The sequence below is a fragment of the Salmo salar genome, chromosome 22, assembly GCF_965601325.2.
Source record: "Salmo salar chromosome 22, fSalSal1, whole genome shotgun sequence".
NCBI classification, from domain to species: Eukaryota; Metazoa; Chordata; class Actinopteri; order Salmoniformes; family Salmonidae; genus Salmo; species Salmo salar.
In genome coordinates this window covers 8,281,735-8,297,978 of record NC_138312.1, presented here as the reverse complement: position 1 = coordinate 8,297,978, position 16,244 = coordinate 8,281,735, and the positions used below count along the sequence as shown (strand labels likewise).

General features: G+C 41.8%; 1 protein-coding gene across 2 annotated transcripts in view; it reads left to right on the top strand.

The window, feature by feature from the left end:
• The window catches only part of LOC106582685 (copine-5), a 197,548-nt gene extending 182,240 nt beyond the window's left edge, over nucleotides 1–15,308 (top strand). For both annotated transcript variants that reach the window (XM_014165981.3, XM_014165982.3), the window contains 4 exons: nucleotides 600–702; nucleotides 8,595–8,652; nucleotides 10,743–10,816; nucleotides 11,503–15,308. In XM_014165981.3, coding sequence (XP_014021456.1) covers nucleotides 600–702; nucleotides 8,595–8,652; nucleotides 10,743–10,816; nucleotides 11,503–11,691 — 424 coding nt within the window. In that variant the 3' untranslated portion in view covers nucleotides 11,692–15,308. The remainder of the gene's footprint in view (nucleotides 1–599; nucleotides 703–8,594; nucleotides 8,653–10,742; nucleotides 10,817–11,502) is intronic.
• Nucleotides 15,309–16,244: the final 936 nt, after the last annotated feature.

The following is a 16,244-nucleotide window of genomic DNA, read 5'->3' as shown; positions in this document are numbered from 1 at the left end:
CACACCCTAGTTCGCAGTCTGATAACTTTTCAAACAAAGAGAGATAAGACCATAGAGATAAAAGAGTTCTGAATATGTCCCTCCAGGCACAGTAACAGTCGGTCCTCTAGCCATTACCATGTGAATGGAGTTGGGCTGAAAGGGAGAAAATGACTCCAGACAGAGGGAACAAATGAACACAGACACTCGGTTGATCACTGAAACACACGGTGTAGTTCGGCTTCATATCCTGCGGTGTTTGAGGTCAAAGTGTTTTGGAGGTATGATAATGAATAGAATGAATGTTATCAACCCGCAGAATGATACCAGAGTATAGTATTTCAATTTAATAGACGCTGAAATGTAGAAGGGACTGGAGTGGAGAAGATGGTGAGGGAGTACAATGACTTTAGATAAAGAATGACATTCAAGCCTGTCATTGGTCACAGTGAGTTTGAGTTTGGTTCAGGGTGTGTTCGCTTTTTTATTCACAATCCGCTTGTGTGTGCGCGTGGGCGCGTGCGCCTGTTTGTGTGCGCGCGTACTTGCCTGCCTGACTTGCGTGCGTGTGTGCGTGTGTGTGTGTGTGTGCGGTTGTGTGCGTGTGTGTTCCTCTTCAGTTATGCTGCAGCGGTTCAGGACGGGTCCCAGTACTTCGTCCTCCTCATCATCACAGACGGAGTCATATCAGACATGGCTCAGACCAAGGAGGCCATCGTCAATGTAAGTCTGGAGAGAAAGAGAGATGGAGAGAAAGAGAGATGGAGAGAAAGAGCGAGAGTGGTTGAAGAGTAAGGAGGAAAGAGAGGGAGAGAGAGAGAGGGACAAAATGGTGGTACATGAAAGAGAAATGAGGGGAGATGTGGAGAGAGAGAGAGAGAGAGAGAGAGAGAGGTGAGAAAAGCATAGAATGTTTGGAGAGAGAAGCAAACGAAGAGAAAGAATGAAGAAAAAGTCGTCTGCGTGGAATCGGCCAGACCTCCAGCACACTGGATTTAAAGGGAATTTGCGACTGTTAATCAAACCGTTAGAACAGCCACACCTTCCTTTTAAGATCTTGCCTGCTGCTCTATCTTGCTTGGCCTCTCTGACTGACTACTGCACCTCTACCTGCATACAACCCTGCTGCCTCTACTGCTTTCAGTTCTGCTCTTTTGATGGTGATGGAATCTAATTTTGGCTAACATTGATTATTTGAGTGTTTTCACTGAAATAGGAGTGTGAAGTAGAAATGCTTTGAGCGTCCTCTTCAGTTCAAAGAGCTGGACAGGATGGTGTGTGTGTGTGTGTGTGTGTCCTCCGGAGAGTGTTTTCAGGAACACTGACCTACTTCTCTACAGCTGGCGGAGGGAGGTAACAGAGGGAGGAAGGGAGGGAGGAAGGCGAGGTCCATGCTGTGTATCAGTCATAACACAGCTGGAGCAGGGGGACAGGACACTATGGAACCTGTCACTCAGATAGAGAACACAACAGTACTCCAATGCAAAGCAATGATCTCTCAATGCATTATTTCTCTCTACCTCTTTTTCTCTTTTTATTTCTCTCTATTTCTGTCTTGCATCACCTCTCTCTTTCTCTCTGTCTCTCCCTACCTCCTTCCCTCGTTCTCTATGTACCTCCCTCTCTCTCTTCTCCTCTCAGGCTCTCTCTCCCTCTCTCTTCTCCTCTCGGGCTCATGTCATGTTAAAACAGTTCATGTCATATCAGGGCCCCTAGTGATCAGACACTTTGACACATTTCTTTCTCCACCCAACGATTAATTGTGTCATGCGTGGTTCTACTACGGCCCCGTCAACACCCTCAGACCCTACAGGAGCCTAACACTACATCCTGATGTTAGCGTCAATCTGACTCGCAAATGTCACAGATCATGTTGTTCATGTCTCTCACACTTTCTCAGGAGGTTTCAAAACATGGCTTTACTAGAGGTACAGTATATCCCTTAGAGATGGGTTAGGTGGCTAGCACACTGCTTCTCTATTAGTCTGCCATAGCCTGATAGTGTATTGAGGTGTGGTTTTCTCATTATTGGTTCCCCGGTGTTTCCTATGTGGTTCAAATCTGTTTTAGACGTCATTCATCCAGCACTCCCTCTGTAGACCTGTTCTGTAGGCTACTCTAGTCCAGGACCCATATACGAAGAGAGTTTGGACATTGCCGTTTCAGCTGATTACAACCGAGACATAAAGGAAGACTCAGCGAGATGATGTTGCAACGAACAGCACCGCAGATATTGAGATCACACGGCCACACAGAGTATCTGCTCATGTGCACGGGTGCGCTTCACGCTGCTACAACGTGGTAGCTTCGGGACCAAAACAGGGGAGAAGGTTAGCGTTGCGCTGCAAAGCTCTTAGTTGGATTCACACATTCATTTGCCACTGTGGTATCACACTGTGGTTCTCAAAAGGTCACTTCTAGAGGGGAGTCTTCCAAATGACGTACTAGGCTTAATGTCTTCTTCAGTCAAAGTCTGGGGTGGTTTCTTGTCTCTCTCAGTGGGACATCTCAGGACATAATTGACGACTTGTGAATTCCGTTATTTATGAGTCACAGACTCAGACGTAGGCGTGATTGGCTTCTCAGGCTCTGGTCAGAAGTCCTTTGGTGTGTCACACAGAAGACGTTCCCCCGCAGACGCTCACTGTTCTCATACTGTTTCATCAGCAGCAAACACACATGCATGCGCGCCTCTGAATGAGTGTTATAGAAAGACAGGACTAATCAGTTAGACAGCCCTAGGCTTTCTACACATTTTCTTTTATGGACGGGGGTCTCAGAGTGGATGATGGACATGTTAAACTACTGTGACATCACTTCCTGTTGTGTACTGCTGGTCCAGTACTTGAGTAAAAGTAAAGATACCTTAATAGAAAATGACTAAAGTAACAGTGAAAGTCACCCAGTAAAATATTGGTTGAGTAAAAATGTACTTAAGTTTCAAAAGTAAATCTAATTGCTATAATATACATAAAAGTAAAAACATAAATCATTTCATATTCCTTACATTAAGCAAACCAGACGGCACCATTTTCTTTTTTCTTTTTTTTTAAGGATAGCCAGGGGCACACTCCAACACTCAGACATCATTTACAAATGAAGCACTTGTGTTTAATGAGTCTGTCAGATCAGTGGCATTAGGGATGACCTGGGACGTTCTCTTGAGAAGTGTGTGAATTGGACCATTTTCCTGTCCTGCTATGTATGAGTACTTTTGTTGTCGTTGTGCAGACTGTTTTAGAAAATGTCAATGTCGTCTCAAATGCTCCAGGCCAAAGACGCAGACCTTCACAGGGCAGTCAGCCTACTCAAGGATACGATAGAGGTCCTGTCCGGATTCCGACAGGATTTTGAGAAGGCCAAATTCACTGCAAAGACCCTTGCCGACAAATGGGAAGCTCAGAACGCATTTGAAGACATCCGGAGAAGGAAGGTTAGGCGTCATTTCGATGAGCTATGCGAGGACGAGCGACTGTCTGATGGGGAGAGTAGTTTTAGAGTCAACGTCTTTAATGCAAACCTTGACATCGTTATCCACCAGCTGTCAAACAGATTTAAAAGTATGCGGGCAACATCTGTTTGACTCCATCCATCCCACTACCCTGGCCAACGCAAATGATGATGCGCTCTACGAGACCGCCAGCCGGCTTGCTGAACATTACAGCAAAGACATATCAGCGAGTTTCCCTGGCCAATTACTCTCTTTCACAGCCTGTTTTTCAGAATGTAAATAGCAAAGCACACTACAGTGAGAGACCTGGCCAATATGCTCATTGTGGATTACAATTCAGTCACTGCTACATTTGGAGAAGTAGTTACAGCGATGCTCCTTTCAATGACTCTGCATTTAACGGTAGCCAGTGTCGAGCGCTCCTTTTCCAAACTGAAAATAATGAAATCATACCTAAGGAGCAGCATGTTACAGGAGAGTGAGTGGGTTGGCCATTCTGTCCATTGAAAACACCAGGGCCAGAGCCATGGATTTGAATGCCATAGTCAACGACTTCGCAGAGCGCAAGGCCCTTTCGAATGCTAATCAAATTAGCGAGTAAGCTTAGATTTTTACAGGGCAGGCTACCCAGACAGCCGATATTAATTTACATTGCTTGTCAATCTACGACTACGCTCGATCTGTCTTTGGAAACCATGTCCTGGTGCACGGCCGCTGAGCCATTTCATTGTCATCATAGCCTATACGTTTAACTAGGCTATAGTAATAATAGTAAGCACATACGCATCATATACTGTTAAAAGGCATGCTGCCATTTAAGCAATCTGTTTGAATGCTCCACTTGATTGATTTGCTGGTGTTTTTGCTATAGCCCTCTGCGGGAGGCAGATCATTTGAAATACCGGTATGTCAGTTTTGCCGTTGTGCATAACTTCAGCGAGCATGTACTCGGTCATTAGCTGTGTTTCGGTGTTTCAGTCAAGAGATTGATGTATATATTTATGTTTTGTAATATAGGCTATTGCCTATTATTTGCAGATAAAATAGGGTGTTTTTTTGACCGCTTTATTCTTTCCGTGTTGAATGTATTGTCTATATTGCGGCTTCTCTGGTAACAGCTTCAAATGTGCCCTTAGATTAGGTTCTGCTCTGCTGTTACAATGCTTAGTAATATTAACACACTGCCTTACCAACAAAATGATTTAAATTTGAATGGAAATATGGGTGGTGATAGGGGCCCATAATGTTTTGAGGCATCTGGGCCCGTCATGATTAAACTACTGTACAGACACACAGACCCAGTCACCTCCACACACTGCTCCTAATCTGCATCTTTTTTTGGTCTATAAACCTTTAAGGAGATTGGTCGTTTGCCAATTTAGGCATTATAAAACATTAGCCTTTTTTACTGATCAGGAGTATCAACTGTCAATTTACGGATAATATTAAGAATACGAGTATAGCCCGGTTGTTGCACCCCTAATAACAACATAGTGTATAATTCTGATAAGCAGGCTAAAGGGGATGCCTGATAATGGTACATAGAGGCTGAGAAGCCCAGCACTTCTATTGTTAACTGACTACAGTCCCAACACCACGGTGCATCTTTAATTAAAGATACTGTCAGTTTCAGTGTGTTTGAATTGATAGGAACGACAGAGGGGGAGAAAGTGAGAGGTGGGGAGTAGGAGAGAGAAAGAAATGAAAAACAGGCTTCTCAATCCATTCTCCATCTAATTAAAGTTTGTCTAAGAAAAACGTAGAGTTTTTTTCTACCTTGCACAGTTATTTTATTGGTATATTTTTGTAGTTTAATGAATTCAAGTCCACCCACTCACACTCCAAGACCCCCCCCCCCCCCCCCACACACACACACATGTCAGCATATTTTAGCAGCATAAATACTTGATTGTGTGTGTGTGTGTGTGTGTGTGTGTGTGTGTGTGTGTGTGTGTGTGTGTGTGTGTGTGTGTGTGTGTGTGTGTGTGTGTGTGTGTGTGTGTGTGTAGCGTAGCGTAGCGTAGCGTATGCATGTAGCGTGGGAGGACAGGGACTGTGACAGTGTTGAACACTGATACTTTGGGATCATCAATCTGTTTCGGGGTAATAACAGAGATGACAAGACAGAGAAGTAGATCTCGCCCCCGTAACAAACCAGGTCAGCTGACACGATACGTTAGTCTTGGGCTGGAGACAAATGCCGTTTCTGTGAGAATATACATCCATCTGAAATATATATATTTTTTTAAGATTTAAGCACAAATAACTACAAGGTATTTCAGATCAGTTCCCTCAATCCTAAACATTAGGGTTAGAAAACGCTAAATTGACCTTGGATCATAGTCTAGGAGCAACTTCCTCCAGCTCCTGTTCCTGCTTCCGCAGGACTTGTCTTGGGATTGGTTGGGAGGGTAATTGGCGGGAAGGGTTGCCTCCCCACTCTCACCTCACAATCATCTTTAATCTCCCAACTCCTACCTAATCAACACGTTACCGCTGTTTATTGGATTCCTTGATAAAGATGAGCAAAAAGAGACTGTGCTGTATGGAATAAATAATACAAATATTGACCCACAGTGTATTGCATGCGCCAATTCTATTATTTTATACTTTTTATTTTATTTTTTTACTTTTTTATTTCACCTTTATTTAACCAGGTAGGCTAGTTGAGAACAAGTTCTCATTTACAACTGCGACCTGGCCAAGATAAAGCAAAGCAGTGTGACACAGACAACAACACAGATTTACACATGGAATAAACAATAAACAAGCCGATAACACAATAAACAAGTCAATGACACAGTAGAAAAAAGAAAGTCTATGTACAGTGTGTGCAAAAGGCATGAGGAGGTAAGGCCATAGTGGCAAATAATTACAATTTAGCAGATTAACATTGGAGTGATAAATGAGCAGATGATGATGTGCATGTAGAGATACTGGTGTGCAAAAGAGCAGAAAGGTAAATAAAAACAGTATGGGGATGAGGTAGGTAGATTGGGTGGGCTATTTACAGATGGACTATGTACAGCTGCAGCGATCGGTTAGCTGCTCAGATAGCTGATGTTTAAAGATGGTGAGGGAAATAAAAGTCTCCAACTCCAGCAATTTTTGCAATTTTTTCCAGTCACTGGCAGCAGAGAACTGGAAGGAAAGGCGGCCAAATGAGGTGTTGGCTTTGGTGATGATCAGTGAGATATACCTGCTGGAACGTGTGCTACGGGTGGGTGTTGTTATCGTGACCAGTGAACTGAGATAATGCGGAGCTTTACCTAGCATAGACTTATAGATGACCTGGAGCCAGTGGGTCTGGCGACGAATATGTAGCGAGGACCAGCCGACTAGAGCATACAGGTCGCAGTGGTGGGTGGTATAAGGTGATTTGGTAACAAAACGGATGGCACTGTGATAGACTGCATCCAGTTTGCTGAGGAGAGTGTTGGAAGCTATTTTGTAGATGACATCGCCGAAGTCGAGGATCGGTAGGATAGTCAGTTTTACTAGGGTAAGTTTGGCGGCGTGAGTGAAGGAGGCTTTGTTGCAAAATAGAAAGCCGATTCTAGATTTGATTTTGGATTGGAGATGTTTAATATGAGTCTGGAAGGAGAGTTTACAGTCTAACCAGACACCTAGGTATTTATAGTTGTCCACATATTCTAGTTCAGAACCTTCCAGGGTGGTGATGCTAGTCGGGCGGGCGGGTACGAGCAGCGAGCGGTTGAAAAGCATGCATTTGGTTTTACTAGGGTTTAAGAGCAGTTAAAGGCCACGGAAGGAGTGTTTATGGCATTGAAGCTCGTTTGGAGGTTAGTTAGCACAGTGTCCAAAGAGGGGCCAGAAGTATACAGAATGGTGTCGTCTGCGTAGAGGTGGATCAGAGAATCGCCCGCAGCAAGAGCGACATCATTGATATATACAGAGAAAAGAGTCGGCCCGAGAATTAAGCCCTGTAGCACCCCCATAGAGACTGCCAGAGGTCCGGACAACAGGCCCTCTGATTTGACACACTTGAACTCTGTCTGCAAAGTAGTTGGTGAACCAGGCGAGGCAGTCATTAGAGAAACCAAGGCTATTGAGTCTGCCGATAAGAATACGGTGATTGACAGAGTCGAAAGCCTTGGCCAGGTCGATGAAGACGGCTGCACAGTACCGTCTTTTATTGATGGCGGTTATGATATACTAATAGAATTGCTCAGAGAAAGAGATTTTGTTTAACAAGTAATAAAAACGAAATAAAAAGATAAGGGTTCAAATGATTGGATCCCCTGTTTTCAATACTCCAGCACCCTCCCCTTGCTAGGATAACGACACTGAGCCTTTGGCATTGTTCTTTCGAATGCCAAACCCAGCATTGGTGTGCTTGACCAAAGACCTCTATTTTATTGTCATCTGACCATAGCACCGCCTGGAGTTTGCTAAATGGCATTGGCACTTAGATTGGAACCGGTGCTATGGTCATATAACTTGAAAATAGGCGTCTTTGGCCACGCACACCAGCGGTGGGTTTGCACACAGAGAGAGATGCACCCAGATAGAGATGCAAACAGTTCAGAAAGGGTTTAGATCACGCAGTAACAATGCCCTGCTCTCTCTCTCTCTGTACTCCATGTGTCTGCAGCAATAAAGACCCATTCATAGTTAATGGCCCTTCAGCAAGCTAAAGTGCTCTCCTCTCCAGAATATTAGTGGTGTGGTGTACTAACCTATAACTGGGTGTTTAACCATGTAGCTGTCACAGAATATGTAGCATGGAGATCACATCTGGGTCAACAACAATGGAGACAGTCTCACTGTGAGGTTGAATGAGTACGACTGCCCTCTTGGAGTTGTGTGGGTGTGCATTCGTGTGTAGTATAGCATGTAAGTGTCTCATTGGTCTCTCAGGAAAGTAAATGACCCATGTCTTCTACATGTCTTTGACTTATACATGGTTATATGTGTAATAGATAAGGTTGTATGGAATAGCCTCGAATATATTTCCATTTTCCTCTGTCTGTCTGTATATGGAATAAAGAGAATGGATGTACTTTACATGTATGTCATATCAAGAGTGTTTTGGAATGGTGAAGTGGTCATGTCAAGAGTTAAGCGTTAGGATTTGTTGGTTGTGTTGAATGATCATCAGAGTCTCTATAACGTTATGGGGTGTTCCTGTTCTTCTCCTCAGGGGGCTAAACTGCCCATGTCCATCATTATCGTGGGAGTGGGACAGGCTGAGTTTGACGGTAAGTACCTACATCTCACTTAGAGTTTACAATAGTTGCTGTTGTAGTTTTTTTATAACAGTAAATATCAAAGAAAAAGTTACTACCTGGTATTATTGCTCAATACTCACAATGTCTGAAACTACTAAAACTCGTTTAAAATGAATGTTTAAACTTTAACCTAGTATTTAATGTTCCAAATATAACTTAGTATTTCATGTTTAAACTCTACCAAGATCCAATGATATATTAATTAACGTATGAGGCTGATTGTTAGTGGCCAATTGACACAGTCAGACAACTAATCAAAAAGCAATCTACGCTCCATCCATATTCTCATTATCACCATTAACCTGGCCTGAAAGCTATACTGAACAAAAATATAAACGCAACATGTAAAGTGTTGGTCCCATGTATCATGAGCTGAAATAAAAGATCCCAGAAATGTTCCATACACACAAAAAGCTTATTTCTCTAAAATGTTGTGCACAAATTTGTTTACATCCCTGTTAATGAGCATTTCTCCTTAGCCAATAAAATCTATCCACCTGATGGGTGTGGCGTATCAAGAAGCTGATTAAACAGCATGATCATTACACAGGTGCACTGTGTGCTGGGGACAATAAAAGGCCACTTTAAAAATGTGCAGTTTTGTCACACAACACAATGTCACAGATGTCTAAAGTTTTGAGGGAGTGTGCAATTGGCATGCTGACTGCAGTAATGTTCACCAGAGCTATTGCAAGAGAATTGAATGTTAATTTCTCTACCATAAGCCGCCTTCAACGTTGTTTTAGATCATTTGGCAGTACGTCCATCTGGCCTCACAAACGCAGACCACGTGTAACCACACCAGCCCAGGACCTCCACATCCAGCTTCTTTACCTGCAGGATAGTCTTGAGACCAGCCAACCGGACAGCTGATGAAACTGCGGATTATTTCCATCTGTAATAAAGCCCTTTAGTAGGGAAAAACTCATTCTGATTGGCTGGGCCTGGCTCCCCAGTGGGTGGGCCTGGCTCCTCCCAGGCCCACCCATGGCTGTGCCCCTTTCCCAGTCAGTTGAAATCCATAGATTAGGGCCTAATTTATTTATCTACATTGACTGATTTCCTTATATGGACTGTAAACTCAGTAAAACCATTGAAATTGTTGCATTTTATATTTTTGTTCAATATAAGTTATTGAGAGCAATTCAATGTATACAATTCACACACGGCAGCCAGGTACAGTAGCTGTAGCCCCTAATCACTCTCACTTCTAGCAATTAGTTAGACAAATGGCTTGCAAGACAATTAGCAACTCATTTGATTCAGTAGAGGAGAGGGAGGGAGAGAGAGAGACAACACGTGTGCCTACTGTACGTGCAGTGCATGCGTGTTTGTGTATGGAGGAGAGTAGAGTGGTATGGTGTTGAGGGGGTTTTAGTGTAATGTAGTTTAAAGTAATCAGGGCTAATGGCTGGGTTCATCCTGGTTCTGACGAGTTCCACGTAGCGTTCTAAATAACAAGCTGATGATTGTTAGAAATTATAAACTGGGTGGTTCGAGTGCTGATTGGCTGAAAGACGTGTCATATCAGACCATATACCACGAGTATGACCAAAAAGTACTTTTTACTGTTCTAATTACGTTGGTAACCAGTTTATAATAGCAATAAGGCACCTCAGGGTTTGGTTCCTGTCTCGGAGCTCTACGGTCAATTAATCATGGCTTGGTTTTGGTTCTTCCCTGTATTTGAGGTTTAAAAAGGCTTCTGAAGTTTCTAATTTCCACTTTGAAACGTCAGACTTGATTTTTCCCATAGGAAAAATGTGTCAACCCCTACAAAAATGTACATGAATTCTAATCTACGTAATAACAATAGATGTTCTGTTGCTGCTGGATCGTTATCCTGCTGTAGCAATACATCTCTAATGAAGATCCTACATCTGTACTAGGCACACACACCCTTGAAAATGCACAAAACACAGAAATTGTATTTCATCATGTTCATCGTTGCTCTTGTGAACGAGATGTTCATCTCAACGAGACTAACCTTGATATATATTGGTTCAAAACAAATGTGTGCTTGTACGCGTTCGGGTTTGTGTGATCTCTTTACCTTGCAGCCATGGTGGAGCTGGATGGTGATGACATCAGAGTTTCATCCAGAGGGAAGCTTGCAGAGAGAGACATTGTCCAGGTGACTCACACAGACACACACACACACACACACACACACACACAGTTCAGTGACGCAAACTGACCATGAACACAGCTATGAACAAACACATCGTACCTTGAGCAGTAGAAATGTCCGGGCTTTCCAGGAGGTCTTTATCCAGAGTAAGGCTTTGGACAGGCATTGTACAAGAGGGGTGAAGTAAATGGATGGATGAATGGAAGGTTACGTTGCTTTGTTAAATTGCTTTCAAGAGGAATTTCAAGGACAACAGGAAGGTATACAGAGTAAAAATCCTGGGAATGCTGGTTAACTGTTGTGTAAAAGAACAATAAGGTGAAGGCAGTACGAAAGATGAGCCTTATCAGTATTAATGATTTTGACATTTTTATTTAACCTGTATTTGACTAGGCAAGTCAGTTAAGAACAAATTCTTATTTACAATGATGGCCTACCGGGGAACATTGGGTTAGCTGCCTTGTTCAGGGGCAAAACGACAGATTTTTACCTTGTCAGCTCGGGGATTCAATCCAGCAACCTTTCGGTTACTGTCCCAACGCTCTAACCATTAGGCTACCTGCCGCCCCGGTGATCAAAAGGATGTATAAATATGTATAATGTATTATTAATGAAAAATGTTCATATACTGTAGTGTTATCCCAGGCTGCTTCTCAGTTCTTATAGTGTCTTTGCTTTCTCCCTGTCAGTTTGTCCCATTTAGAGACTACATGGACCGAACAGGAAATCACGTGTTGAGTATGGCCCGGCTAGCCAAGGATGTCCTGGCTGAGATCCCTGATCAGTTAATCTCCTATATGAAGAGTAGGGGCGTCAAACCCAACCCCACACCGCCTCCCTACACACCCCCTGGACACACACACCACACACAGATCTGAGCCCACCACACAAACCTTTACACTGAGTACTGACGAGTCAAAGATTTGCAGACCCTGGGAACTCTCCACTTCCTGATTGGAATGTTGGGACGGGAAGTGATGTAATAGGAAGTTGTTGAAGCAATAGGTGTTTGTGTCAGGACTCTCCCAGACAGGTGACTCTCTGGAGAAGACAACAGTGTTTTGTTCATTGTGATTCTATCTATTCTCTCTGCCGTCTCTCTTTCTCAGAGAAACAATGGACAGACCATACAAGGACTTGTCTTTTTATCAACATACATGGGCCAGTGACTGTTTATTCTTGTCTTGTTTGAGAGCAGGTGGGTGAAGAGGTCATGTGGGGTCATATTGTGGTTGAAACTTGTGCCTGTCTGTGATCTGGTTGTCTAACTGTAATGGGACAAGTGGAACCCTCATCTGAACTCTGATCTTTGACTTTTGACCTAGCTCGCCATTGGTGTATTAGAGTGTGTGATAAGGTGATGTTTTTGGATACTTTTCCATTCAGTTTTGTTTTGGGCCTAAGACACATTCCCATATTGATTTGTGGCTTTATTATTTAAGGTTGAAAAAAAGAAGTGTTCACCTTGTGAGTTTTCTTTTTTAGTCATTGCGTGTCTTTGCTTTTCGTACTCCCATAAGTTGTAGACTCTTCTCTTGCTTTCTATTTTAAAGCATGTTCGTATAGGATGGAATTCCTCATATGTCTGTGTTTATAATGTATCAAAAGTGGCATGGATATATAAGGATATATAATTAATATGTGACCATCCAGTTTGGATTTCTCAATTACAATCAAGGACAGTTTAACAATATGGAAAAGCACAAGGGAGAGCTCATCATAGCTCTCTAAACCACTTAACCACCACAGGAATGTAACTATGCACATCAGCGTTTGGACACACTGTAACCTGTCTGTGACATACATACATACATACATTACATACATTACATACATTACATACATACATACATACATCAGAAGTATTGCTTTATTTTTTCAAGGGTTCTGATAGTTTACCATGTCCTATTTGGGATCAGTCAAAGAGTGAAAATATATAGTACTCTTTCAACTACTATTTTCTTCTCTCTCTCTCTTTCTTTCCATCTCCCTAATTCCCATAGTGAATGGATGTTTGTTTATTGACATTAAACTACTGGATAAAGACAGCAAACGTATTCACTTGAATCACATTTAATTCCATTGAAACCTTTTCATAATCAACAATAACTCGCCCACCAGTCCTTTACCGTCCACCCCTCTCTCTCTGGTCACCCAACAGCTTCTCTGCTCCCTGAAAATAAGCCATTATTGTGTTATAATCAGATGAAGCCAGGCTGAAATGAAATCAAGCTGGGGAGTATAGACAGACTGGACACCTGCTGCACAGCAGCACACATAGACAGACGGATCTCCTCAGCTAGCTAAATACTCTGTAGGCCTTAACGTTCTGTAGACAGCATTCCAACCAAGCCTGAGAAACATCTAAGGTTGAACAGTTCTGTTAACATTTCCAAAATGTTCAGGTTTTCCAGAAATCCTGCTTTGAAAATTCCTGGAATCACAAGGAACATTCCTTGAAAACCTAGGAATTTTTGGCAAAGTTACCGGAATTCTGCAACCCTATACACATCTCTCTTCTCTTGGAGTTATAATCGCTAAGAGTACTGTATGTTTTGGAAATGGCTAAACCTGGTTTTGTACAGTGTTGTGTATAATATATGGGGATAAAGACAAATGGTATATCTGATATCTATACAGTTAATTATATGGCTTGTTTTTTCTTACTAAGTGGTGTGGACCTAGAGTATCAGGAGTGAGTGTGTGTGTTCAATAATAAGAGTGGTTTACAACAGTACATATTCCTCCTGATAAACGTTAAGGAAAGCACTTTATTCTATTCCTTAAGAGGTGTACTGGTACTTCGACAGTATGTTTATTTATACATTTTTAGAGATGGTGATGATCTTATTGATATATTATATGATTAACTTCATTTTTTCTGGAATTTGTATGATAAAAAGCCATTTATTCTGCCGACAACGCCACAATAATAGAAGTAGACTTGCACACTGACTTCAATGGGGATGTTATTCGTTCTAGTAATTCTATTTCTATGGCTACGCTATAAAAAGACAGTATCTCTCCTCAATCGACCCCTGATCTGTAGGATTGCCAGATTGTGTACAAGATCCATCCACACACCTGGGATGCATTGACAGTGTTTTATATTCTGTGCCAACTATCTGTAACACTAGCCCCATTTATAACTGGTTCTAGCTTGCCTAATCTTGTCCACATTCTGATTGTGTATTTTTTGACCAGTGTAGACAATCAAAAGACACATTGTGATCTGATTGTGATCAGATCCTTCTGCCCACCTCTGGAGGTAGTCAGAAACACATCGTGGCTGGATATCTTACAGGTGTAGACAGATTTGGACAGAGAAACCATTTAAATCATAATTATTCAGCCATCTAAAATCATTGAAAAGTTGCACCAATAACCGATTACATCAATATGTGTCTTACAATAAATGAATATTATTTTGAATGAATAGCTGTGAAGCTATTTGCATAAAGGAAGTGCCAGGAAATCTGGTCACAATGCAGATGATATCAGACACGTTTTAAGCACATTTCTGTGTAGACACATTTCTGGAAATATGGGCACAATCAGAATGTAGACAAGATCAGGACATAGGACCCATATTAGTACCAGGTATAAATGGGATTATAGACACCCTTTCATCTGGATTAATGGCCACAAGTTCAGTGGACTGTTTGCTTTCTCTTCTCTCTCTCTCTCTCATGCCTGGCCATGTCTGTTGTTACCGTGAGATCTCTTGACTGGAGGAGAGATCACACATGGGAAAACTGTAACCGACCAGCATGTTGCAACAATTATTTGTTCATTATTTTTTATTAAAACTTTTTTTATCCTCTTTTCACTTTTGTTGTTTATCCCTCTGGGTTTCTAATGTGCATGGTTCCCCCTTTTTATTTGAAACGTTTTTTGTTGTTGTACATGATCGTTGTCATACGGTGGGTTGTGAAATGCTTTGTATTGGATTGCCTTAAATGAAAATGAATTAAAAAAACAAATGACTACTTTTATAAAAATTGTTGCAGAGTTGTACTTTGATGTCCCAATTAGTTAGTTCAATAAAGTTCAACCTGGACTGCACTGTGTATAGACTGTAGAACAAACATTTTGCCACACACTAACAATATACTGTAGTCCTTCCTACAACAAATTGTGAAATAAATGGTTTGTGATTTTTTTTATCAAGCTACTATTAGCCTATGGTCAGCTGAGAAGTTAATTTGTCTCGTTGTCAAATCTCCCATCGACAAACAGGACACTAAGGACTAAAGGGGTCATTCCTCAGTGTCCTCTAAAAAAAAGGCCTCATTGACACTAACGCCAGAGTCCAGTGATCGACTTCCCCGGCCTGAACCAGCTGACCCCCCCAACGTACATTTACCCTGCCACCCCCTTCCCCATGGACATTTAGAATTGCTACAGTGTACAGTTGAAGTCGGAAGTTTACATACACTTACGTTGGAGCCATTAAAACTCATTTTTCAACCACTCCACCATTTTTTTGTTAACAAACTATAGTTTTGGCAAGTCGGTTAGGACATCTATTTTGTGCATGACACAAGTAATTTTTCCAACAATTGTTTACGGACATATTACTTCACTTATAACTCACTGTAGCACAATTCCAGTGGGTCAGAAGTTTACATACACTAAGTTCACTGTGCCTTTAAACAGCTTGGAAAATTCCAGAAAATGATGTCATGGCTTTAGAAGCTTCTGATAGGCTAATTTACATAATATGAGTCAATTGGAGGTGTACCTGTGGATGTATTTCAAGGCCTACCTTCAAACTCTGTGCCTTTTTGCTTGACATCATGGGAACATCTAAATAAATCTAAAGACCTCAGAAAAAACATTGTAGACCTCCACAAGTCTGGTTCATCCTTGGGAGCAATTTCCAAACGCCTGAAGGTACAACGTTCATCTGAACCTCATCCTATAGAAAATTTGTGTGCAGAACTGAAAAAGCTTGTGCGAGCAAGGAGGCCTACAGACCTGACTCAGTTACACCAGCTCTGTCAGGAGGAATGGGACAAAATTCACCCAACTTACTGTGGGAAGCTTGTGGAAGGCTACCTGAAACGTTTGACCCAAGTTAAACAATTTAAAGGCAATGCTACCAAATACTAATTGAGTGTATGTAAACTTCTGACCCACTGGGAATGTGATGAAAGTAATTAAAGCTGAAATAAATCATTCTCTCTACTATTATTCTGACATTTCACATTCTTAAAATAAAGTGGTGATCCTAACTGACCTAAGACAGGGAATTTTTACAAGGATTAAATGTCAGGAATTGTGAAAAACTGAGTTCAAATGTATTTGGCTAAGGTGTATGTAAAGTTCTGACTTCAACTGTAAATATGTATATATTATATTTTTTTCTTTCTGTTCTATTCACTTTTCACTTCCCTCCCTTCTGCTCCCCCTAAGGACATACCCCAAC